Here is a 26,514-nt window from a genome sequence, read left to right as displayed (position 1 = left end):
TACTCCTTGTAGTTTTGTAATTACAATTCAACTACATGAAAAATTAGTTTCACTGCTGCCCATCACTGGATAATCAGTGCAAACTCATTTTTGCTTAGTTTTGATGACTTCACATATACAGCACTATGATGACTGATACAGCACTTAAAAATAAAATAAAGGGCTTTCATAGCTGCTGTTCTTTCAATGCTATTTAAAATGTAGATACAACTTAAGAATCATAGTTTTACTTCCTTTTCAGATATCCTAAACCAGGGGTGGGGAACCTATTCCACTCCTGACATTACTGGACTGCAACTCACATTAGTTCTAACCATTAACCATGTTGGCTAGGACCAATGGGAGTTGGTTCAGCAATGTCTGAGGGCCACAGGTCCTCCGCCTCTGCCCTTTTTGACCAGAGATTGGCTGGCAACACCAGTTGGATGAACCCCAAACTGCACTACCACTGCTAACCTGCACTCCAAATCCAGCTGCAATAATGTACGTTCACTGAACTCTGCATGACATTGTTGTTGAATGTTGCAGATAGGACATTAACTGGCTGGAAAAAACCCAGCCAGATGGGTGGGGTATAAACAATAATAATAATTAATCAGAGACCTGCAGAAATCTGGACTGTGTTCACCTAAATGCAGCAGCATCGGTACTTAGTGAGGTGGTAAAGAACAGTCCTCAAAGAAGGCCTAGTGAAACTACCATCTAAGCACATAGCAGCCACATTTCCCCCCATCAGGGTTGCAATGGACTGAATTGTCTGTTAACAAAATATATTACACTAAGCATTGGTCAGGAGCTGGTATCCAACTGTCACAACTGAGTAGTTTTGATTGATACTCAAAACACAAATAACCAACAAACTCAGTCCAAGTTAATACTGTCATAAGTTAGCATGAATAGATGGGGAAAGTGCAGCTGCTATGGGCTCAAAAGGTCATGTATGTCCCATCAGATTACATCCAGGTAAACTGGCTAAAGTAGTTGTGATTTACTCCACTGATGTGAAAAATCTGCCATCAACCTCCAAGAGCTCAGCCCAATTGTCTTATTGCACTAAGCTGAAGAGCAATCTTTCCAAGGCAGCATTCACTACTCAGAATTGAATACTTGACAAGCTGCAAGTGATCCAGATGCCATTTCAGTTACTGTACTCTACTCCTGTAGTTCCACATCAAGCCTTGGTCACTGCACTGCCCATGAATGGCTCAGTGTAAAAAAAGGGTGTGCTGGCAGAGAGAGAGAAATTGTTTTAGCAAATCCATATTTAAACTGTGTTGTAAGACTCTAACACCTTTTGAATGAACACCATGAATTACTGAGAATTACTGCGCAGCTGAATAAGAGGATTCTGAGCAAGTGCAGTGAGAAATAAAACACACACATTTAAAGCAATAGATGGTGGTGACAGGGCTCTTGAAAAGAGAAATAATTGAATGCTGCTAACTCAAAACTGCTATCAAGATGAACAGAAAAATGGAAACAACATACCATTTTACCTTCCCAGCTGTTAAATGAGAGGAATAGGTAATAAGCAAGTCAGACCACATTTGTGAATGGTTTTTATCAATGCACACATAAAATGCATATATTTGCACAATCAGAAAAAATTAACATCTTCAGTCAAAACACTGGTGATGGAAAAAGCAGTTCAAGGAAAAAAGGAGAGATCTGTTAAGTCAGCTATCGAAAATGCAAGCAAGTAACTAGCATTATCTCTTCACAGTCACTTTGCTAAGAAAGAACTGAATCTGTATTCATAATTTCAGTTTTAGGCTGAAATTCAATGATTCAGAGGAATGATGTAAAGTCTTAACTTTAAAAATGTTTATAGAACTAAACACACAATGGTCTTCCAAGTCAGTCAAATGAGGGATGCATAAGAGAGAAAGTGAACAATCAGAACTCCTTCAAGATTTCAAGAAATTATTTGGTCTTGGTAATCTTTTTTTTATGAGCTTCTTTTAATGTTCAAGCCAAGCCTATCCTCTCTCATGGCAGTGTCTACTCATCAAATACAGTACTCCACTTTCTGAAGACAGAAAGAAATAAAAGACTAACATTAAGGCATACACAGAGCTACGCTGTCTGCTTTTGTTGAATTAGAATCAGTTTACTTGGACTTCAATACGTGGAATGTTGGCACAAAACTAAAGCAGTAATGAACACAGCTGCCAATCTCACTGATTCTGTTAGGTCCTTGTGACTTGCATTTCCCTTACACACACACATTCTGAAATGGCTTTTAATTATACAAATTGAAAACTGGATAAATCCTCCAAATAATAAGTAACAGGTAAAATAAGGGGGTTGCTTTATTTGTATGTTATGTACAGAATACACTTCTTGTATTATGATGGGGCAAGTCAAGACAAGAGCTATAACCTCCAAATTATGCTCTCTCCCCCCCCCGCCACCTGTTGAAGATGACTTCTTTGCTCTGAACCAGATGGACAGAACAGTCTGGATTTCCTAAGTTGGTCACACACGGTTAAAAAGTTTAAAACCCTACAGCCAAGTCAGCATTAACTTATATGTCTTAAGAAAAAAAATACTCTTAAACAAAAAGTTCTAAGAAAAGTCTTACAGTTTTATGAAGATTAATAACAATATAAATAGAATGAACCGAAAAGTTCAGTTGTTGTAAGTATCAATCAAATTAAGCTATTAGGAATAAATGCAACAAGTGCCATTTTAAATTACTATTCTGGAAAAGTGTAGTTACTTACAACATGCAATTTCCCAAAATATTATTAAAAGAACTACATTCCTCCGTATATTTGATGACTTAAGCAGACCAAAATATCTGAGTGACAAGTTGTGAAACAGATGGCTTTTGTAAGTGTATATTAGATTACTTACAACAACTATCAAGTTAAGTGGTTTTCTTCTGTTTGTAAAACAAAATGTTATAAAGCTGTTTGGCTAAGCTGCATCTGTATATTTCAGCAAATAAGGAAGAAATGAATGCTGTCAATATGGTGTAGCAGCCAACATAGAAAATCCAACTGTCTGCACAAAATTTAGTCCCAAACTACAGCTGAATTAAGATTGTTCATGTAAAGGCCTAGTATCTTGCTCCTCCTCTTCCTCTTCCTCCTCTTCACAATCCTCTTCATCCGTTTGCTGGTCAAGTTCCTCTTTTGTGATCATTTCAAAATCATTTCCATTGCCGCTACTGTGCTGGGACCGGTCATCCTCCCGCCTATCACTGTCTGTGTCCGAATTCCGCTCTCCGCCAGAAGCTTCTGATCCCAAGCCTCCCAGTGGATCAGCTTTGCCGTCCTCATCTTCTTTTTTCTCACTATCAGATTTCTCCTCACTGTCGAATTTTGATTGCTTTTTGGATTCAGACTTCTCATCTTTCTTTGAATCAGCTTTTGGTCCTTTGTACTCATGTGTATACAGGGGCCTGAAGGAGTCAATGAAGCCAACGTCAGCAGTCAGGTTTGGCAAGAACCAGAAGTGATGTCTTCCGCCAGTTATCAGCCAGATGATAAGGAAGAGGATGCAGCGGGCTACAAGAAGAAAATGTCCAAATGTCTTAAACAGGATATTTACAGAACACAGAGCTACATTTATGTTTGCAAATGACACAATGCCTGAACTGGCAAAACAGAAAATTCTGAGTGAGAGAAATTAGGTAAGCCACTGCAACCTTGGGGCCCACACTTAAGCGGCAGCTCAGGAATTTAAAGGGCTCCAGGTTCTCCCACCTCCAATTCTTTTCCAGAAATTGCTTTCCATATCTATTAATTACATTAAGATCAAGGGTTAAAATGCAAACTCAACTGCTGAGTTCTACTTAAGGCCCTAACATTCTTAAACTTCTTTAAGAATCTGTATGGTTGAAAATCTGTATGGTGTACATTCTCTACCGGCAGCTAATGACCAACTTTGGTTGTTGGCTAATAGTTTAAGCTACAAGGTAAAGGTTGAAAACATTAAAATATAATAATATTGAGTAAGCATTCCCTTTCGATTCCACCAACAAGCAATACCTAAATGGTTAAGATGCTCATTGGTTTTTATTTACCGTATTTTTCGCTCTATAGGACGCACTTTTTCCCCTTCAAAAATGAACGGGAAATGTGTGTGCGTCCTATGGAGCGAAGAAGCCATAGCCCCGCGACCCTCTCCCGGCTGGAGAGGTGACGCACGGCTATGGAAGGAGCCTCTATAGCCGCGCGTCACCTCTCCAGCTGGGAGAGCGTGCGCGGGGCTAAAGAAGCCCCCCGCGACCCTCTCCCGGCTGGAGAGGTGACGTGCGGCTATGGCTGGAGCCTCTATAACCGCGCGTCACCTCTCCAGCCGGGAGAGCGTGCGCGGGGCAAAAGAAGCCCCCCGCGACCCTCTCCCGGCTGGAGAGGTGACGCGCGGCTATGGCAGGATCCTCTTTAGCTGCACGCCACCTCTCCAGCTGGGAGAGCGCATGAGGGGCTAAAGAAGCCATAGCCCCGCGACCCTCTCCCAGCTGGAGAGGTGGTGCGCGACTATGGCAGCAACCTCTCCGCTGCGCCTTTCCGCTGCTCGCTGACCTGCTCTTTGGGGCTGGTGGTGGGCTTCCCCCGCCAGCCCCAAAGAGCAGGTCAAAAGGAACCTGAAGCCTGGAGAGTGAGAGGGGTCGGTGCACACCGACCACTCTTGCTCTCCAGGCTTCCAAGGTAGCCGCCTGAACGGCACCTTGTTTTAAAGCGGGAAAACAAGAGGGGGGAAATTCTCCCCCTCTCTGCGCAGCGCCTCCTGCCGCTTCGCTGAAGGGGCGCTGGGCAGAGAGGGGGAGATTTTTTTTTTTTCTTGTTCTCCCCCCTCTAAAACAAGGTGCGTCCTATTGTCCGGTGCGTCCTATGGTGCGAAAAATACGGTACTTGCATTTCTAGACCACACTAAACCTCACAGGGCAGATAACAAAACATGCATTACACATATACCATATAACAAAACATTTAAAATCAAATTGCATCATTACCAAACAATTTTAAGCCCTATTTTTGCTTGGCTGTGGATACTGCAATCTAGCTCCAATGATGTGGCTTAAGCACATGCAAAAGGAGACTGATTGGCAAGTCTCTAGAAGAATGAAATTACACTGCTTTGAGTAAGCCCACAACCACTCTCTACATGCCCTTGAGGAATAGACATATACAGCAGAACCAAGGGGGAATTCTGAACAATCACAGTCAACACAACTGGAAATATAATAGTAATAGTAATATATTAAGGTAAGCAGGGACCAAGACATTTATAAAGTTTTAGAATCTGAGAGACCTCTATCTGAGAGACTGTAGGTATGTGGAGCAGATGCATGAATATCTGGAATAAAACCTGATTCTAGAGAACCATTTCATTTAATTGTATTTACTGTCCTGTCTGTGCTCAGTAATTTAATTAATTTGTACACTACAATCTCAAGAATGTTAAAGGGATCTCATTCTGTCTCTTAACCTTTTCCCCTGCCTCATTATACATATATAGGTTTCCTTCTAGCTTCCTTTTACTACCAAAAATAGTTTCAGCAGTGAATGCTTTCACGTAAGTAAATGAACTGCTTGTAGCCAGTGGAAGATAGTTAAGCATAAAGCTGTACAATCAGGTGCCGCCCCATATGAAACATGGTTCCATGAAGTGATCATATGTGCAATAAAGCACAGAATGCTGTTTTTATGCTGTAAATCAAGCCTCACAGCAAACTCCTCCTGTAGGTTTAGCACTTCTAACTGTCAGTAAGGAGACAAAAAGTCTCTCATTGAAGCAGTAAAGCTAGAGGGAAATGGTAAGCACAGTCCTAAAACAAGTCATTGCTGCAAGAGCAGTCAGAGGAAATGTAAGCAAGACTACTGTACAGGGACTGGTGCACTTAGCTTCTCCCATGAGACAGAAATGGCAACACAAACATCAGAACTGCTCCCACTGCGTGAAAGAAACCAGAATGAATGCACACTTGCAGTCAGCTTTATTACAAATGGCACAATGGTGACATATGGTGGCCACCTGGGAAACATTCACATGGTGCAAGGCAAGTCTATGAGATGCTTAAATCTGAACTGTGAGAGATGGAGAGGAAGAGAAGAAAAACACACACTTACCAACAGCCAGGAGGAGAATACTAGCCACAAAACACCCTGCACCTACGCTCAAATAATAAACGCCTACTCGCATCTCTGCAGGCCAGAGTGGGAAGAGAGTTGCAGCTATAACAGCAGTCACTGTAAAAGAAAGACAGCACAAGCATAAGAAATACTGGGAGCTTTAGGACTGAAATAAATGCAACAGCACCACTTTAATTTGGGGGGAATGTTTTGAGCCCTCACAATTGCCTTGTAAAAGTGGATGCTGTGTCTGTAATGCACTGCAGTGTTTGTCCTGCCCAAAATTAACATCTATTGGAACTTAACAAGCCCCATTTATTTCAATGGGAAGGGGGGGGGAATTTGCCCCCGTGAAAGCCACAGATGTGCTAAGAGGCAGACCGTTAGTTGGGTGGGTTGCCAGTTTCACCCAACAGTGCTCACTTACTTACCAAGTATGAGTCCCATGGCAAATGTTTTAAAATGAACTGGGTCATAAATCCACACATATACCTGGAAGGAGAATGATTATGTAAAAATTAAACCAGGTTCAGAAAGCAAATGTTTATGAGGAAACTGATTGGAAATAATATATTCTGCTTGCAATAGTTCATCACTGTAGCATGTAAAGAACATTTTCTCCGTGACCTGAGGCAGCTTATTAATGGGCTGAGCTAAAGTCTTGTTCTCTGTGCAACAATAAATCTACCGTATTTTTCGCTCCATTGGACGCACCGGACCATAGGAGGGGGAGAACAGGGGAATTTTTTTTTTCTTGTTCTCCCCCTCTAAAACAAGGTGCGTTCAAGGTACATTCACCAGAGCTTGTGGGGCTGGCGGTGGGGGGAAGCGCTGCTTTCCCCCACCGCCAGCCTCAAAGCTCCCTGAAGCCTTTAGAGCGCAGCGCCCCGCTGCCCTGCAGAGGCTTTGCGCGGAGCCGTCCCCAAGCTAGAGCAGCAAGACGGAGCCCTCCGTCTCGCTGTTCTGGCTTGGGAACAGCCTTGCTAGCTTCTGCAGGACAGCGGGGTGAAGGCACCCCGCTGCCCTGGAGAGGCTGTGCGCGCAGCCATCCCCAAGCTAGAGCAGCGAGACGGAGCGCTCCGCAGCGCTCCGTCTTCCTGTTCTGGCTTTGGGCTTAGCGGCGCAGCCTGCATTCGCTCTATAGGACGCACACACATTTCCCCTTAATTTTTGGAGGGGAAAATGTGCGTCCTATAGAACGAAAAATACGGTATGTATTTTATCTAAGCATTGCAGGGGGTTGGAACAGATGAGTCTCAGGTCCCTTCCAACTCTACAATTCTACAATTCTATGTCTGGGGCTGTGTCACTTCAGACTGCAGATGGAAGTTTACATCCTTTAATGTTCCTCCATAGAAAAAGTTGCTGGCATGTAGAAAACTGTGCATCAGGAAGAAAACTGCAACCTTTCTCCATGACAGCTAGTGCTCTCCCTCCCTCCCTTCTCCTGTACTAGAGTATTGCAGTGTGACGGAATGAAACTCAGACACAGGTCTAGTTCTTTAAGGAGAACTAGGTCTAAGTATTTATGGTTATTATCATAGATCTGGGAACCTGATAAACACTTCTCTGCAAAGTGGGCTGGGGATGGACATATAGGAAAAGCAGGGCTGGGTGAAGATGCTTCTCCTCCCTGCCCATCACTGTTTCTGCACAACACCCATCTACCATTGCTTTCTGCAACAAGAGCAGCAAACATACATCTAGGATCAAAATGGACAGGGCGGGTAGTGTGTAGGGTAGAGAGGTGTCACGTGAAGAGCTACATCTCCCCTGCAAACTGCCTTTCCCTTTGCAGCAGAGAAACAGTGGTGTGGTTCCACCACCAAATGCTCAATTAGCCTTATAACAACATCTGACATCCCATAAACCCACAATGCCTTATAACAACTACCCACAATTTGAAGGGCAGGCCTAGAGATGCAATCTATTGAATCCAGCCACAACAGGTAATTCTTGTCATGGCTATGAAGAACAATTGGAAAGTGCTGTTCCTTATTTCAAGCAAGACTAATGGTCCGTCTATGGCAGCAGCTTTTCAGGACTTTAAGGCAGCAGTAAACCTGTGCTTTTGAATAAGCGTACACTTTTTGGGGAGCAATAACCAACAGTACCAGGACATAAGAATTGTCCTGTTAAATCAGACCAAAATCTATCCAGCCTTGGTATGGAATTTATGCATGTTGTGATTATGTGATAAGTAAACTAAATATGAAATCTTAACAGAAAATAGCCCTTAGATTATGACTCCTACTTTATTTAAAAGATTTATATCCTGTTCTTCACCTAATGGTCTCAGAGGAAATTACACTCAGGTAAACTACATCACAACAGTGTCTCCCAACCTAGTACTCTCTAGATGTTTTGGACTACAATTACCATCCGCCTCAGCCAGCATGGCCAATGGTCAGGGATTTTATTTATTTATTTGTTGCATTATTGCACCTTTCCTCCAAGAAGTTCAAGGTGACATATTGTAGTCTGAAACAGTTGGGGACACCAGGTTAGAGAAGACTGCAGTAAAACAACAGAACAGAAAAATATATATTTTAAAAATAAAAAATCAAAACCAAGAATTCCCCTATTGTTATTTATTTAACAGAATGTATAAGCCACTTGATTGTAAGAAAATCCCTAAGCAGTTTACAAAAATATTTTTTTTAAAAATTGCTGATAAAAAGCTAAAACAGGTATTTTAAAACATTACCAAACACTCATAAAACCAGAGCCAGATGTTTCCAATTCTGACCAACTACATCAAGAAAAATCTAGTCAGACTAGTGGATTTCTCCACATTTTTATTACTGGTAAACATTAAAGACAGGAAAACATTTCAGCAACAGAGATTATTCAGATACTGTACCTCATTTCCATCCAGAAAAACCTGATCTTCATGAGGCTCAAGTTTGAATTTTCTCTTTGTCTCCTTCTTCTTAGGTGTGCCAGGAGTCTCATCCTAATGACATATATTGGAAACAATTGCCAGTGAAATTGTGCTCATGAGAACACCTCATGTAGCTGGGATACAAGAGAGTCTTCCCTTCTGCCTTTATTCCCACATACTGATTCAAAAGCAAGATTGAGGATAAAGACATGGTTCCACTTCAGACCATGGTCTTTGGACTCAGATAAACCTTTATAACTAGACATTTTCTTTTGGGGAACCTCATATATGACATCAGAGAGAGAGGCAGGTAAAGGTGGGGTTTGGCCAAATGAGGATTTGCAGGCACCACCAATCCAAGGTGCCTGCAAAACCCTTTCTGCAGTAGCTCCTAAGCACCTGACAACCAGCAGGTTGTCAGACACTTTGAAAGCAGAGTTTAGAATGCCCCTTGTGCTACACTTCCCAAGCACTGGGCGGCGAGTACCTGGACAAAGGGGCTATGCAACCTCCCCTAAAAGAAAGAAAAATTGTCCCATAAAGAATTACAACACGTTGACACTTAATCTCCTAGAGATAAATTGGACAGGTAGGTCAGCCCTGCCAGGACTGGAGATACAAAGATCTTATCCACTGAACTGAACAGGTACTCCATACCCGCCTTAAATCCATTAAAATTCTCCTACTGATTTTGGTTACATGCAAATCAAGGAATAAAACATTGACAAAAAGCTAAACATTTTGTTAAAATTTACTATTTAGTATTACTGAGCACTCAGAAAGAAAGATACAGACACCAATTGTTCTGACTGATTCTCTTATCTTCCATAGAACACAAAGCTCTAGAACAGGCTATTTATACTTTAACCTCCTCTTTATTAGACCAATTCCCCCAAAAGATCTTAACTCAAACATAATATAGGTTATTTAATGTGCATCTTTTCAAATAAATTCTTAAAACTTTCTTGCCTGTATGTCTGCCTAGCTTCTTACTCTCCCCTTTCTCACAGTCCTTGCCCTGGCACATCCCTTTGTGATTCCCCAGTAATGTTCCATCACTATGGACTGAAAAGACTGCCGGGGTGCCATGAATTCTTACCTGTGCTATGGAATCTCTCAAGTATGTGTGTTACAAAAATAAGTGCACAATGCAGCCAAAATTAAGCCCTTTTTATTTTCACCAATTTCAAAAGGAAAGATTTAAGCACCTGTTAAAATATTTTATTAAAATCAAGGGATTTTTTATATGCTTAGCTATAGCTGAATGCTGTTAATTATAATTTACAGTCGGTAATTGCAGACAAAAAATGAAGAATGCTCAAAATAACGACAGTTAACTCACAACTTGCACTCATTTAACTTGTGCACTTTACACGCTTGGCAAATTTTAAAATATATAAATAAAAAGGGGTGGGAAGTGGGTGGGTTGCCTGGGGAAAATTTCTTTTAGGCAATACCACCTGCCATTCCACCCAATGCATTTTGACTACACACAAGTTTGGCTTTATATGCTATCCCCAGAACATAACCCCCACATAAGTTGAGCCTTGCTTGTACAGTATTACAATCTGGTTTCCAGCCTAGCTATAGCCCTTAAACTATCTTGATCATTCTAGCTAATGACCTTCATCAGGAGAGACAGGAGGAGCACAACCCTGTTGATTCTTGATTCTCCAATGTCTTCGATACTGCAGACCATGGCATCCCTCTGAACTGCCTTGCCTGAATGGGGCTTGGAGACACGATGTTACAGTGGCTCTGGCTCTTTCCGGAAGAGTGTCTAGAACATGGTGTTGGGAGACTAAGCACTGGATGAGCTCTGCCAGAGTTTGGGGCTGGTGTGCCACTAAAATGCAGAGAACACACAGTTCTGCTTCTCGTTTCCATCTACTAATCTCAGAAAAGCATTAGAAACCTTATCAGGTATCCTGGGGCAGTTATGGAACAAATGAGGTCAAACAAATGGAAACTTAATCATGATAAAATGGATATACAGTTTGGGATCTGCACAGAGGTTTGCAAACAATTTTAGACAGGCTTACCCTGTCTCTAAAAAATCAGGTATGCAGTTTGAAAGTATTCATAGATCCAGTATTACCTATGGAAGTATAGATGGTAGACATGGAGGGGGTGGGAGGAGAGGGGGTTATTGGTTTATGGGTTGGTTTGTGGTTTTTTTTGTTCTTGTTTTTATTATGCATTTTGTATTTTTATCTTGTATTTTTATGTTGAGAACCACCTTGAGATCAATGGATGAAGGGTGGTATACAAATTTAATATACAGTAATAATAATAATGCTTTTTACCAGCTGCAATGCTGTCTAGAGAAAGCATCAGCTACACACACAACATTCAGACTACACTACTGTAATATTATTTACATAGGGAAGCCTCTGAAGACAGTCCAGAAACTTCAGCTAGTGAAAAATTCAACCACCAGAAGGCGTGGGGTGGGGTAGGCAGTACGGCCACACCACACACACTTTGCATCAGTTGCATTGGTCAGCCATTCGTTTCCTGGGTCAATTTAATGTGCTGCCATTAACATTCAAAGCATCAAAAGGGTTGGGACCAGATTATTTGACAGACTACCCAAACTCACAGAAAGCTGCTCAGGCCCTAAAATCAACCTTAGAGGACCTGTTCTTGCCATTGAAGACAATCAGATTAGTCAGGAACAGAACCCTTTCAGGAATGATCCTACATCTGTGAAATATCCTGCCCTGAAAAGTCTGCTTTGGGCCCCTTTTGTATTAAATGGCCCCTAAAAGTGTCCTTATCCTGTCAAGTTTTCTATTGATTTTCCTGTGACACTCCTACCCCAGATATGATTTTATCTGTTGCTAGTTTATTATACTATTTGTCAGTTGGTTTTTTGAACATTTTTATTGTAAGGGGCTGTATAACAATTTGCCCTAAAAGGGGTGAGGGGAATAAGATGATGAAAATTAGGTGAATGGGTAATTATTGTATAGTAATTGTGGTTCTTATTGGGCCAAACATTACTCAAGCAGAAGGTTGATTGATTTCCTGTACCCTCCTCCTTACTGTGCCCCAAAAATGATTCTCTGTAAAATCAGAGAACACTCAAAATAGGGTTCACCCTGGATTGCTGTGCTGGGAGGGGAAACATGGCCAAAAGATAGAAGGAGCTCACAGAAGTGGAACTGCTTTTGCCCAATGTCTGATCATTTCCCCATCTGTAACCTTCCACATAACATCCTAATTCTGAGGGTTCCCTGTCCACAGGAGTAGCTTTTCCAGGACACAGAAAACAGCAGTGAGGAGAAAGCTAGGCAGTGCAAAAGGTTTCTTACTCATGAAAATTTGGAGGCTGCTTGTTATTCTATTGCAAGACAAATGGAGTCCAGTTCTCTAAACCTATCTGTCATTTGGTATACCTCACTGGCTCAAATATAGCTTGTGAGATTCATAACTTGTTACTTGCCAGATTTTAGTTGAATGGTATGAATCCTAAGATATGTTCTCTGAAATACATTCACAGAATGACCGTCTCCTCTCCTCTCCCTTCCCTACCTTGCACCCCCTAATAAGCTTATCTGGAGAATTGGTGAGCCCTTCTAAACAATGTAGTTTGTGATGTCGGGGGGGGGGGTCTTCTGAGGGAAGGGGAGAATCGCCCATAATCCATCTTAGATCCTAGAACAAGTTAACGAAGTTCATAGAAGGAAACCATGTCCAGTAGGATAACCATGATAGTTGGTTGCAGCAAAAACAACTACATCTGCACTACATCTGCTCTGACCCATCACATAGACTCACAATTTAAGGATTTACAGCAGGCATTTCTAAGATTACAATACAAATCCAATGGAGTGAAAGAGCAAATCAGCAAGGTCAGACCAATTTCCAGAAATAATCAACTACAGGACAGATGAGGAAGAGAAAGCAACAGACCACCATTTATAGCCACCTACAGCTCCCAGATATAGCCACTCAAGCATGAATAATCTACAGCCTATCCTGGACAATACTGCTTCCTTCTCACAGGTCTTGGGTAGTAGGCCTGTTCTTGCTTACACACAACACCCATAACAACTACACGCCAACAAGAGCTCATATAACAGAACACAAAAACAGGAACCAGGCCCTGCAACAAACCGAGATGCCAATTCTTTTCCCATACCTTCTCTGGCAACAGTATTACAGGACCTAAAATAACGTCAATAGTTCATTCACCTGCTCATCTTCCAATGCAATATGTCATCTGCCAGCAATGCCCTTCTGCATTCTACATAGGACACACAGGCCCATCCCTACACACAAAAGAATCAATGAATACATATGTGACATAAGAAGTGGCAATATTCATAGACCAGTAGGAGAATGCTTCAATCCACTAGGGCACTTTGCCAATGATCTTAAAGTAGCTATACTTGAACAAAGGAATTTCCAAAGGAGGCCACAGCATGAAAAAGCTATATTACAATTCGCATGATCCTCCAGAAAGCTTGGAGGGGGTCTTCTGCACATAGGAGGATGAGAAACTTTCCTTCCTTCCACAAACCTTTTTAGCTGACTTATCTTGAGATTCATACTATCAATTTTAGCAGCTGATTTTTTTTTTCAGCTGACAGTTGGATCTTTTGCAGAAATACAAAACAAACAAAAAACTGTAGGGAAAAATTCTCAGGCCCACCCAATAAGGACTAAGCATTCTCAGTTGCTACAGCACATTGTGTTGGGTGGTGGGTGGTTAGAATGGGCAACAGGGAGTGGGGGGAGAACAGAGGGAGGACTAGATGAAATGTAGTGTCATGGAAAAGGGCATGGCTGACACCTGAACAGGAAAACTCCAGGACAGGAATATGTGTTTCAAACAAATTGTAAACTCAGTTATTTTATGCATCCTACCTGAGTATATTGTATTTCTAAATAAGAGACCTTGTATTTTTAATGAAACTGATATTCATCTATGGTTAAATTCACCCCAAGGATTTCAGGTTTCCTTAAACTTAAATCTGGAACCAATACTAAAAGAGGTAGTTATCAAAACAGTAACTTTTTTAGAACTTGAAACTGTTTACAGTATGCATATGGTACAATCTTAAGCACATATATTAGTATTTATTCTTGAAATTTTAATATTGAACCTAATGATGAAAAAGAGAGAAGGAAATTATGTCTATCCATGTCTACTGCCTCTTCCCAAATTAGAGTGCCCCGACAGAAACACATTTATTCATACACAAATTGGGATGAAGATTACTGTACACTGCAGAAAATACTTCTCACAAATCTATTTCAGAAATAAGTAATAGAAAGGGCCACTGAAACCTACTGAACACCTTTTGAGCACCCCGAAAAAATTCACAGAACTATCTCTGTAATACTAATCTTATTAAATGTTTTATTAAGCATGTCTATTAATATGACAGCAAAAATGCTAAAACTCTCTTAAGTGTGTACCTTGCACTATGTATTCTTTAATTTCTTTTAGCTTTTATCACTTCTTCCTGTAAAAACAAGTCCATACTGTTAATGTCCTCCACTGAACATGTACAGTGTTTTTCTCATGAGGAACTATATTACAAAGACCCCAAAGTATTATGAGAAAAGCTATGGTAAGTAAAAAAATCCAAACTAGAAGTCTTTAACATTAATCTTTAATATTAGTTCTTTGCAGTTTTTAATTTTCTCTCACTCTGAATGGAATGCTATTTAATCCACTGTTTATATTATGGTTTCATCTCAGCTGGACTTGGGGATTCATACTGACCTTTTTGCCTTCTTCTTTCTCACCATCCTTCTTCTTTTCCTTCTCTTTCTCCTTCTTAGCTTTTTCTTCTTTTCCGCCATCTTTTTTGCTCTTTTTCTCATCTTCTTTTCCACTTTCAGCCTTTCCTTTCTCTTTTTCCTTTTCTTTCTTTGCATCCTTGTCTGGCTTCATCTTCATCACTTTTAGAGCTCGGTGGAAAAACTGCTTCTTTAAAAGTCTTAGAAGAAAAATTCAGTTCATGCTTAATCTGGGAGTCCACTGCTAAAGTGGAGTCATATGGCAAAGTAAACTCAAACTACTATTTTGATCAAATAAGCAATCCATTCTACAACTATGACCAAACCAAGTCTACACCACATTTGGCAGGTTATTAAGAAAGATTGGGGGGGGGGGGCGAATCTCTTAAATAAAAATTGTATTTAAAAAACAGTCATTAGAATAGTGCCAGAGCTTGATTACTCCTTGAAATTTTTGTAAGCTGCTCAGGAAATAGGATTGAAGAGCAGTATAAAAATACTTGCCATACATAAACTTATTTTCTTATAAGCACATAAAATATCAATCTTCACTATTGGTTGCCATTTCACACTTAGATATATGCACATGTTATTAATTAAAAAACAGTGACAAATGGTAAAGGTAATAGATGACAGTGAAAATTAGACCACTATTTCCAACACATTTTGACAATATACCCTAACCCAAGGGAACTCTTCATAAAATACTGATAATAAAAACCAGCCAACTTTAACATTTATAGGCAGTTTCTTCTATTCCTACAAAGCATAAAACTATAATCTGACAAGATAATAAGGTCTTGTTGCTGAGTTTTTGGAGTTCTGCAACTGCAGTAACAAAGTAATTTTCAACTGAATGTTGTAATTCAACTAGAATAATCCTAGCTGCATAGGCTGTTGGAATGAGAGTAAAGCCATACAGTAGTAGCAAAGACCAAAGACAACTATGGAGGATCTATGGTTCCATGACTAGTCCAGATATAAAAATACTTTCTGATTACCTGGAAATAACACAATGAAAATACATTTTAATTCATTCTGTAACATTATATTTAGGAGTATTCATAGTGTTTACAACAACATTAAAACAACCAGGCCTACCTGTTGCAATAATCAACTACAGACTCTCGAGTGGTAAACAGGGCTTCTTCTCCTTTCTTGGCTTTTGCCCACTTAGAATCCAGAAGGCAATCCACAGCTTTGGAAGCTAAAAAGAAAAACACACCATACCTCTCACAAGAATGCTACACTGGAAAAATGTGACCAGTCCTAAAGAAAATGGAAATTTTGGAACAGAAATAATTTTGTTCATCATTTGATGACGTGTCTGTCTAAAAAGCTCACCCACAGTAGAACCCAACAATTTTTGAGTCCAAGGAAAACCTAGGAAATGATTTTGATTGATTATGACATTTTCACTTTTACTTTTTTCTGGCTTCAGCATGAATAAACCTTGTACACATACATGCAATGTCTGGAAGTATTTGAAGCCTTTTAGGTTTGTCCAAATTTCTATACTCTTGAAGGAATGGGAAGCTGAGGGCCTTTTATTTGAACCACACACTGTTATGTCTACTCAAAAGTAAGTTGCAATGAGTTCAGTGGAGCTTACTCCCAGGTAACTGAGCAAGAAGTGCAGCCCAAAGCTTCCATCTGCTGCAAGTGATTATGAAGATAAACTGCTTAGTGGATTAAGTAGGCCGAGGACATTTTGGCAGAAAGCAGAGTGCTTCCTCCATATCTTTTCTCTTTTTCTAAGATAAAAATGAATTGTTTTACAGACTTGCTGCCCTGTGGTAGTTAGATATTCAGGGTCCTACACAGTGCAGCAGTTCCATAGAAGTACAGCTAGGATATAAATTGTAGTATTAGATACAAGTTGTCACAGTTAATGAGATGGCATCAATGGTTAGTATGGGAGAAGGCAAAACTATCTTGTCAGTTATCACTGCTGTTGTCATAAGAGGACACCAACCATCAGCAATCCATTTTCCACTGGATTATTATGACTAATACCATAGGAATATTATGTTTGTTGTGTTATCATCGCCGTCACACACTCAGGCTTTCAAATCTGAATAAAAATAAACACAGTCTGAACCAGAAACTTCTACACTCTGCAGAAGATAAAGATTCTACTCCTACCCTGGAATTCACTGAGGTGAAGTGCAGACCATAAAATGCTCTTATTAAAAAACAAAAAATGGGGGGGGATCAGGCTGTGATTAGTTTTAATCAGATTCTCATCCCCACTTATCTCCCAGGTAAAAGCAAGAATAAAAACATTTTCCTCCAAGTGCTACAAATATTGACAATCAGGTTGCCACATGATTTGGATAATATTTAACCTTACCAATGAAGTAATCCACTCTGTGACCCATCATATTGGTAGACTTGGTTGGACAGTTGAAACGCAGGTATTTAGCAACAGCCTTTTCCTCCTTGAATGGCTCACCCACCTCCTTTAAGAGAAAACAGAGCAAATGCAAATTTAAAGCAGAAAGCTACAGTATTTTCATTTGTACTGAAATTTTACAAAGCTCCTCAACTCACTTTCATAGCAAGTGGAACATGATGCCTCAGATAGTTACACGCTAATATTTTGTAAATGCCTCATTATCAATGAAGACTTGTGAAATCTTAAAGACTAACAAATTTATCATAGCATAATTTTTCATGGACTATAGTCCATCAGATGCATGATATAGGAAATACAGTGGTACCTCGGGTTAAGTACTTAATTCGTTCCGGAGGTCCGTTCTTAACCTGAAGCACACTTTAGCTAATGGGGCCTCCTGCTGCTGCCGCGCCGCCGGAGCACAATTTCTGTTCTCATCCTGAAGCAAAGTTCTTAACCCGAGGTAATATTTCTGGGTTAGCGGAGTCTGCAACCTGAAGCGTATGTAACCTGAAGCGTATGTAACCCGAGGTACCACTGTATAGGAAATATACCTCCCAAGACCAAATATAAAAGTTAAGAATGGCTAACCACATCAATTGTTAGTGGGACACTATTCTAGATTCTTTGCCTCTATCAGCAGTTCAGCATGCTAACACATAACAGAAGCAACCACAAGGTGGGAACAGAGCTGGCAGAATATTTGAACACCAACATGCTTTATTTTTTTTTACAGAATTTATGTACCAGAGTGTCCAAATGAAGCTGGTTGATTGTATTTAGAAACTTCAAAGACTGGGAAAATGTTGGACAGTTTTCTAATTTAGTGGCTTTGGAGAAGTGGAGAGAAATGTGATTCTGTCATCCCTAGATGCGTTCCCCTTGGGACACAGGTTGTGCTGTGGTCTTAAACCACTGAGCCTCTTGGGCTTGCTGATCGGAAGGTCAGCGGTGTGAATCCGCGTGACAGGGTGAGCTCCCGTTGCTCTGTTCCAGCTTCTGACAACCTAGCAGTTCAAAAGCACAGCAGTGAAAGTTGATAAATAGGTACCGCTGCGGCGGGAAGGTAAATGGTGTTTCCATACGCTCTGGCTTCTGTTACAGTGTTCCACTGCGCCAGAATCGTTTTACAGTTGTACCTCGGGTTACATACACTTCAGGTTACATACGCTTCAGGTTACACACTCCAATAACCCAGAAATAGTGCTTCAGGTTAAGAACTTTGCTTCAGGATAAGAACAGAAATCGGGCTCCGGCAGCGTGGTGGCGGCAGGAGGCCCCATTACCTAAAGTGGTGTTTCAGGTTAAGAACAGTTTCAGGTTAAGAACGGACCTCCGGAATGAATTAAGTACTTAACCCGAGGTACCACTGTAGTTATGCTGGCCACATGACCCGGAACGCTATCTGTGGACAAATTTCAGCTCTCTCAGCCTGAACCGAGATGAGGGCCCCCCCCCATAGTTGCCTTTGACTGGACTTAACTGTCCAGGGGTCCTTTACCTTTACCCTTACCTTTTATACTCCCCCTTAATGACAAAGTACATAGTCTGGAAATGAACATGGACTCTTTGGTATTGAGGGCTTCTCAGGTAGTAGTACTAATAACAGGAGGCCATTTTACGAGCTTAACACAGGTGAGCGTATTGAGGCCACTTCTGTCATCTAATGCCAATTACAATGTGTTCTATGTGTTCTGGAAAACAGTTCAGAAGTTGCAGGTGGTTTGCAGTTAGGTAAACTGCAGGGACACGTTGCAAAAAGAATGTCACTCCTGTCATTGCTCATCTTTACTGGCTGCATTTTTGCTTCGGGCATGCTGGTGATAGTTTTTAAGGCCTTAATCTGTCTAGGTTAGGTCCTGCATCTCTTTAGGAGCATTTCCTGCCCTGTTTCTCCATGTTCACAGGGAAAGCTCAGTGTCCCCTCCATTTAGGGAACCAAAACTGTGAAGGTGCAGAGTTTGATATTCTCTGTGGGGGAACACAACATGAACCGCTATTTGGTCCCTATAATGTTGGTCTTTTAGTAGTAAATGAAAACCCCAGCTCTTACAAAACGCTTCTGGTGTCAGCTAATTGGGTGTTTTAACTGCAGTTGCTTTTAGTCTGGTTATAAATTATTTATTTTGCTGCACTGGAAACTCAGCCAGATGGGCAGGGTATAAATAATAAATTATTATTATTATTATGGTTTCTATTAACTGCTTCATTATTCCAGATGGGTGTTTTATTTAAATTATTTTATTTGATGATTGTAGCTTTAAATTGGTTTCATACTCTGCTTTGGTGTGTGATCTTTTGGAAGTAATGCAAGCCTATAAATGGCTAATAAATAAATAAAAACAGAAAGGGCTGTAGCTAAATGTCTGTCAAAAAGTTGTGATTAGGGATTCTTAAAACTAACAAGATTTTAAAACAATGTATTTAGCTCTGTTTTCTACCTTTTAATGTTTCACCTACAACAAGGCAGCTAAGTAGTAAGAAGAATGGAAAGAACATGCAAGCTGGTTAAAACACATACACACTTGCTAAATAATATTAAAAAGTTATAGTACTGGACAGTTCCTGTTTGGTTGAAAAAACTATTAAAATGAAGCAACCACGCTGAAGCTACAGAACATTCTCCACCTGCTACAAGACAGAAAAATCATGTTGAGCCTGTGAAGCAAGTTTATTGATGACACAGCTGTTTATTCCCTTTTTGCAAACAGGTTGGAGCGTCCAAAAACAGTCCTGCAAAAACTATACAATGTTAAGAGAGATAAATCCTGGAAATTTTTGCTAATCAAACTAATGGGTAAGAGGGGGGGAAGGGTTAGTTTCTAAATTGCTTAATGTAATTTTTGGATCTATGGAACCCACTTCAAAAAAATATGGCACACAAATTCTTCCAAATGATTGGAATCAAACTTGGGAATCATTAACCTCAAAATCTGTTTCCAGTTTTCTTGGGGGAAATGCCTTAAAATTATTACACAGATGGTAATAGCACTCCTTTGCAAATGTCTAAAATATTTCCTTCTAGATTACCTAATTGTTGGAAGGATTGCAATAAACTTGGTACTTATTATCATTCATGGTGGGAATGTTAGTTGGTACTATTTTTGGAATGTAATTTTGACAGAAATGACAATTATTAATAAAAAAACACTATTGCTTCTTGTCCAAATTTAATGTTACTGAATATTTTTGAAGATACCAATGTAACTATATTGTCAAAAGCATTGGTCTTATACAGTATATGATCTTGGCAGCATGAATAGTAACTGCAACTCAATGGAAAACAGTAAAAAAGCTTAAACTAGACACTTCATACCAATCGTTCTGGAATATAGTTATAATAGGGAAAAAATAACGCAGAAGTTGAGATTTCGACAAGGACTAGAACCTTCAGACACTTTTTATATGATTTGGCATTCCTTTGTGACATACACAGCAAAACCTTCATTTTCAAGACAACCCTTGTCACAAGTCTGGCAAATCTGGTACTATGCTTGATGAGCTGGTGAAGTTGATGGTCTTTACTTGGATTTTGTTATTTTAACTTATTCTACGTGCCTACTTTATAGTTTTGTTTTTCATATTTTAATTTTTATCTGTTATAATTGTTTTCTCTGTTTTATATAATTATAAAATGAAATAATACAAACATAATAATAATAATAATAATAATAATAATAATAATAATAATAAATATTCTTAAAAGAATGTCTATTGGATAGAATTATATATGAACAGCTGCAGAAAGCCAATCCCTCCCAATCCCCATAAAATTACTAAAACCAGCACCTCATTTCCACATAGATCAGGAGGAAGCTGCGGGTAGAATGGGGCCGTGTCCTCTGGACTCTCATCTTCATATCCCCACATGAAATCTTTGTGCAGAAATGAACCAGTGGAACAAAGTATGTCCAGATGAAACCTTAACTACTACACTGAGCAAAGAAGGAACGTTTGCTCTGAAGTCGTAGCAAAGACAACAGCAGCAGCTGCTAGAAGCTACTTGGGAGCCTATTCTTTTCCCTATGCAAGCCACTGCGGGTAAGGAAGTAATGTTATGCAAATAAGGAAACAATGTCATCATATCTTAAATTCTTACACGTTCACCTTGGTATGTTAAAATCTCTTTTTGCAAGAGGGCTGTTTAGCAATGGTGCAATATGATAGGCTAACTAAAACAATAGTCGTTTCTGTAATTTGCTGTCTCAGACACAATTACACTTGCTTGGAAAATACTGTTTGTACGTCAAAGGTAGGCAACTTGTTATGCACAGAGGCTCACATTAGAAAAATACAATTAGCAATTTTTTCAGCATATTCTAAGTTCATGTAATTAACATGATAGACTACTAACTACCTACTTAGAGAGCCAGTGCAGTGCAGTAATTAGAGTGTCCAGCTAGGACCTACAAGACCAGAGTTCAAAGTGGGGGTGGGCTGAAGCTCACTTGAGCATGAAGCTCACTGGGTGTTGGGCCAGTCACTATCTCTCAGCCTAGCCTAACTCACAGGGTTGTTGTGGGAGAAATGAGAAGGCAGAGAACCATGTACAGCACCTTGAGCTCCTTAGAAAAAAAAGGTAGGATATAAATGTAATGAATAAACGAACAAATAAATAATGGGGAGCCTTTTTCCTTTTTTCTGCTTTAGGACTAACTGTATTTCTTTTCTGAATGCAAAATATTTTATAAATGGTCTCTGTGTCCAAAGGCACTCCACACAATACGCAATATTAAAAATCTACATTCTAAAAACAGAAAACAAACAAACAAAAAAGAAATGGGTGAGATTCCCTGGATTTGGTATGGAATAGGTTCTAGTTAACAAGTTTAAGCTTAAACTGGTTTGGATCAGGCCCAGGGTAGATCACCACTGCTCATCTGAACATATAACCATATGTAATTAAATTTCATCTCCTGCATTACTCACTAAAGCCCATATGTAAGGAATTTATTAGATTTCTAGGGTCCAATCAACAACCTATAAAGAATCATCAGAACACAATTCTGTCCTATATATATATTTCCATATATATTCAATCACAAAGTTGCCTACCATACCACTGCACTAAAAATATAGTTCATCTCACAGAAACTGCATAGAAGGCTGCCTGCACATTTTGCTCCACAACTTAAGTCTAGAGACATTTTTTAAAAAATGAATACTCAGCAACTGGAGGACCTGCTGACTGAGGGTCCAGTACATCAGTACCTCTGTGCCTGCCTCTCAGCAGCACTGCATATAACAGATTTCACTTGAATCGGAAAGTGGCTTGCACACGAAAGCACTTGCACACGAATAGCAGTGCTTATGGTAAGCAGCTGAATGTAGGTGATGGTTACAGGGGACATGGTCAACTGCATCAAGGGCACCTGACCACATCTCTAAAACGGAATGCAGAGATAGGAAGAAGAGCATGTAGCTCCCTTCCTTGTCCAAGCAACCACTGCCTACTTTTCCAAGTGACAAGATTTTGGTTCTTTCAGACTAATAAGCACGTGATAACTGCAGAAGTGTTGTGAATTTGAGGCAGAGATCATGTTGCCTTGGCTTCTCCAGTCTCTTATCAACAGAAAATAGCTACCCAATACCAGTGTTGCCTTTGTTTGCCACAGCTGTTTTTACAGTTTCTTCAAAGAAACTTGAAGCAAAGGTCAGTTTAACATAGTTACCCATGCAAGATGCTGGCACGCACAGTCTGTTCTTAAATAGCATTTTTTGTACCAACTTCCCCGCTTGTGAGATGAACTGCCCTCCAAGAACCAAATTAACTTAAATGACTTGAGATTTGGAGTCAATCATGTTTGTAAATCGTATATCCTGTTCTTTCAAGACAGAAATGAAAATGTCTGAAGTTTAAATCTTAAGTGAAGGTGCTCAATATATATGACTACAGTGGTACCTCAGGTTAAGTACTTAAGTCGTTCCGGAGGTCCGTTCTTAACCTGAAGCACCACTTTAGCTAATGGGGCCTCCTGCTGCTGCTGCGCCGCCGGAGCCCGATTTCTGTTCTCATCCTGAAGCAAAGTATCATTCATCAGCCTGCTATTCATTATGACACCAAACAAAATATAAAATTGATATATATATATTACAAACCTTGAACAGAGCAACGTGACAATCGGGGTGTTTAAAGTGAAATACTGTATAGAAATACAGTGGTGCCCCGCAAGACGAACGCTTCGCAAGACGGAAAACCCGCTAGACGAAAGGGTTTTCCGTTTTGGAGGCACTTCGCAAAACAAATTTCCCTATGGGCTTGCTTCGCAAGACGAAAATATCTTGCAAGTTCCTACAGGGTTTTTTTCCTCCCCCCCCCCCTTTTCTAAGCCGCTAAGCCGCTTATCAGCTGATCCGCTAAAAGCCGCTAAGCCGCTAAGCCGTCAATGGGCTTGCTTTGCAAGACGAAAAAACCGCTAGACGAAGAGACGCGCGGAACGGATTAATTTCGTCTTGCGAGGCACCACTGTATTAGAAAAGTGGCAAAAGGAAATGGCGTAATCAGGGGCAAAACTAAGTAGGCTTTATTTCACCCAGGTCAAAGACCTGGTTTGGAACCCCTCATGTGTATTTGTGTACACACATGCACAAACAGGCCGGGAGCCTCAATGGCACCCCTTGGGGGGAGAAACCCAGCTAGCCCCCCCCCCAATAGTTGTGGCACTGGGCATAATTCAAGAAATAGTGCTACTCTTGAAGAGAAATAATTGCTGTTACTATTTGATATAAACTTATTTGAACTAGTTTTTCCCTCGTTAAATAATTTTTAAACCATCCAGCACCCAAACAAAATATATTTAGAAAGAGATGACTGCACAATGTATTGCACACTAAACTAGCATATTACTAATAAAGCATATGCTAAGTATCCAAAGCTGTCAGTAAATGTTTTGCATGAGATCAACGTCCTGGCAATCAAAGATGCAACATATTCATACTGCGACACTCAAAAGCAAAGGTCCATAAACATTTGCAAGAGATTACTCCAGCTTTATCTAGGAACAGTTTGTGAAATGTTATCTCCACTGGCATGTAAAAACAACAAACAATATTTTAAAGAATCTTTTCCAATACTGAAGAGCTCCTATAACCTAGATAACATACAAGATTATTTTTAGTATTAATTGTGAGTAACTCAGGCTTTAAACTGTCCTACAGTTTAAACCTTTTTTAGACTATATATTAATTGGAGAGGTGTTGAGAGAAGCCTCACACTTTGGAGGCAATGAGGGGGAGGGAATTTCAGAATTTAAAAAAAAACAGGAGGAAGAGAGGTATATAGTGTGTGTCTGCAGCTCATTCACAATCTTTATGGTTTGGTGAATAGTTTTACCAAAGCCACAATGAAACAGGATGGTAGCTGTCAAGTTGGCCATGAATATTTTAGAATACATTTCTCAAATATTTGTTGGCATAATTATTACAATCAAATAAACATTATGCTTAGGCTGCACAAAATTATAACTGCTAATAATATCATATCATGTTTTTGCCAAGCGTTGGAACTGTAAAAACAATGGTCCACCTAGTGTTAATATTCTTTACAGACTTTGCATATTCTTACCCTGAACGCAACATAAGTTAAACTTTTATCAGTACTGTCACTATTTGGCCTTTCCACATTTGAACAAGTTTTGGAAGATATTGAATTAAATAACCTTAACAAACATAGCACAGCTTCATTGACACAGATACTTTTAAAGATATATTTGTTCACTACAGAGCACATAACTATGTGGCATACCTAACATATGTCATCTATTGCAGAAGACTTTATAGCATAGCTTTGAAGTGAGAAAAACTTCCCTTCCCTTCCTCTCATAATGAGACTACCAAAAATAATTACTGCAGTTGACTGCAGAAAAAGTGACTCATTCATATGCTGTCACTACATCTGGAACATCCAAGAAGAAACACTCTTCTAGGTGTGTGTGAGGATGCCTGTGAACCTAAGGGCATTGCAGAAGATGATAATGAATACAGGTCATGTAAATGAGCGAGCGTGCTAGAATTAGCAGGATTGAGCAGAAGTGAAAAACTGATATTGTAATGCAACAGGGTGGCATCCACTAGCATGCAACAAGCAAACTCCACATGATGCAGAGGTGATTAAACAGCATTAAGTATAGTGCTCACCAAATAGGAAATTCTCACAGTTACAGGTTGTATGTGTGATAACCATGCATGCTAAGTGTATATTTTGGATGTATGTGAAATAGATAGCCTACTATGCTGGTGTAAAGAGAAGACAGTTTATTGGGGAATTCCCTCAGGGTTTCACAGGTACATTTGGCAATGAAGTGGGGTTGGTGTTTTTTTTTGGGGGGGGGTAGTTCCATGCCACAACATGGTGCAATAAGGGGTGGGTGTGTAGACAATTAACAGTGGAAAGATGTTTGCTAACAGCTGTTGTGATGGTAGAAACGTTTACACTGTTTGTAGGGTGAGCCTGGAAAAGAGTGTCGGGCTGCCATTTGGGGGAACACTAGGCTTCGAACCACATAGCCAAGAAATGCGACGGGATGCCCCTCTGCGGAGGGAAAACCATCCGAACCGCAGAACAGAAATGGGGAAAGGATGAGTCGTGGTGGGACTGTAGGTGGGGCACCGTCAAGACGCACCCAAAAAGAGCACGGCGGGAGGCGCAGATGGGAGAGGAGCTCGCGAGTGATATCTGCCGTTTGGAGCTGGGGTGCCCCACAGTCCGGGGGGGGGGGGAGGTGTTTGGTGGGGTGAAAAGGGCAGAAAGACATCCTGGGCGGAGGAGAGACATCTGCTCAGTATGGAGCTACTGGAGGGTGGGGTGGGAATGCGGGACTGGAGCGCCCATGGGTCTCCCACTAAGGAAAGAGGCGCGAGTGGAGAGAGGGAGAGGGAGGGAGAGAGAGAGAGAGAGAGATGCCCTGAAGAGAAGGGGAGAGCAGTGACGTGGCTGGCCCTGTGGCGAAAGGAAGATGGAGGGGGGGCGAGAGAAGAGAGGGAATAAAAGAGGCCGAAAAGAAGGAAGGCGAAACTACCACAAGAGGCACTGAGGGGAGGGGGAGTCCGTGTGGAAGGCGGGGGGGACGGAGATAAAAAGGGAAGCGGTTCCCGCCGGCGGTTGGCGAGGAGAGGAGCGAGCGAGGTACCTGAATCCGCTTCCTGTGTCTCCTCCGCTCCGCCATGTTGTCCCCGTCTGGTCTCCCGGTGACGTGGGGCTGAGGCGAGCGCGGGGAGGGGGGCTGGGAAGAGGAGGAGGAGAAGGGGGGGGGGCAGATTTTGTCTGTGTGAGTGAGAAAGGGAAGCAGAGACCCAGGGACGGGAGGAGGGGAGGGAGGGACAGCCGGCCGGCAACCTCGCGAGAGGCCGCGGGAGCTATTATGTAACTCGAGGGGAGGGGAGGATAAAGG

General features: G+C 40.8%; 2 protein-coding genes across 5 annotated transcripts in view; one reads left to right on the top strand and one right to left on the bottom strand.

The window, feature by feature from the left end:
* Window positions 1-26,514, top strand: part of LRRC31 (leucine rich repeat containing 31) — a gene marked incomplete at its 3' end in the record, with an annotated part of 120,294 nt that overhangs the window by 43,777 nt on the left and 50,003 nt on the right. The window lies entirely within an intron of this gene.
* Window positions 1,547-26,426, bottom strand: SEC62 (SEC62 homolog, preprotein translocation factor). Of its 2 annotated transcripts, none has more exons than XM_081862692.1 (8): window positions 26,254-26,426; window positions 17,081-17,189; window positions 15,829-15,934; window positions 14,711-14,927; window positions 8,950-9,042; window positions 6,518-6,578; window positions 6,084-6,203; window positions 1,547-3,515 (listed from the first exon to the last, which is right to left on the bottom strand). In XM_081862692.1, exons 1-8 carry the CDS (start codon window positions 26,287-26,289, stop codon window positions 3,043-3,045), a joined length of 1,215 nt encoding a protein of 404 aa, XP_081718818.1. In that variant the 5' UTR covers window positions 26,290-26,426; the 3' UTR covers window positions 1,547-3,042. The 2 variants fall into 2 exon arrangements, with proteins under 2 accessions (XP_081718818.1, XP_081718817.1); XM_081862691.1 differs by lacking the exon at window positions 26,254-26,426 and adding an exon at window positions 20,915-21,104.

This window comes from Podarcis erhardii (genome assembly GCF_964252035.2).
Source record: "Podarcis erhardii genome assembly, chromosome: 5".
Taxonomy (NCBI): Eukaryota; Metazoa; Chordata; class Lepidosauria; order Squamata; family Lacertidae; genus Podarcis; species Podarcis erhardii.
This window is presented reverse-complemented; position numbering and strand designations above follow the sequence as displayed.

Bases quoted from the DNA above. Each gene is read 5' to 3' on its own strand.
- SEC62 (XM_081862691.1), bottom strand. From the start codon at position 20,995: ATGTGGGGATATGAAGATGAGAGTCCAGAGGACACGGCCCCATTCTAC. The intron at 17,190-20,914 runs GTGCTGGTTTTA...TTTCTCTTAAAG, and splicing joins CTGATCTATGTGGAAATGAG to GAGGTGGGTGAGCCATTCAA. The intron at 9,043-14,710 runs GTCAGTATGAAT...ATATGTCATTAG, and splicing joins AGAAAGAAGAAGGCAAAAAG to GATGAGACTCCTGGCACACC.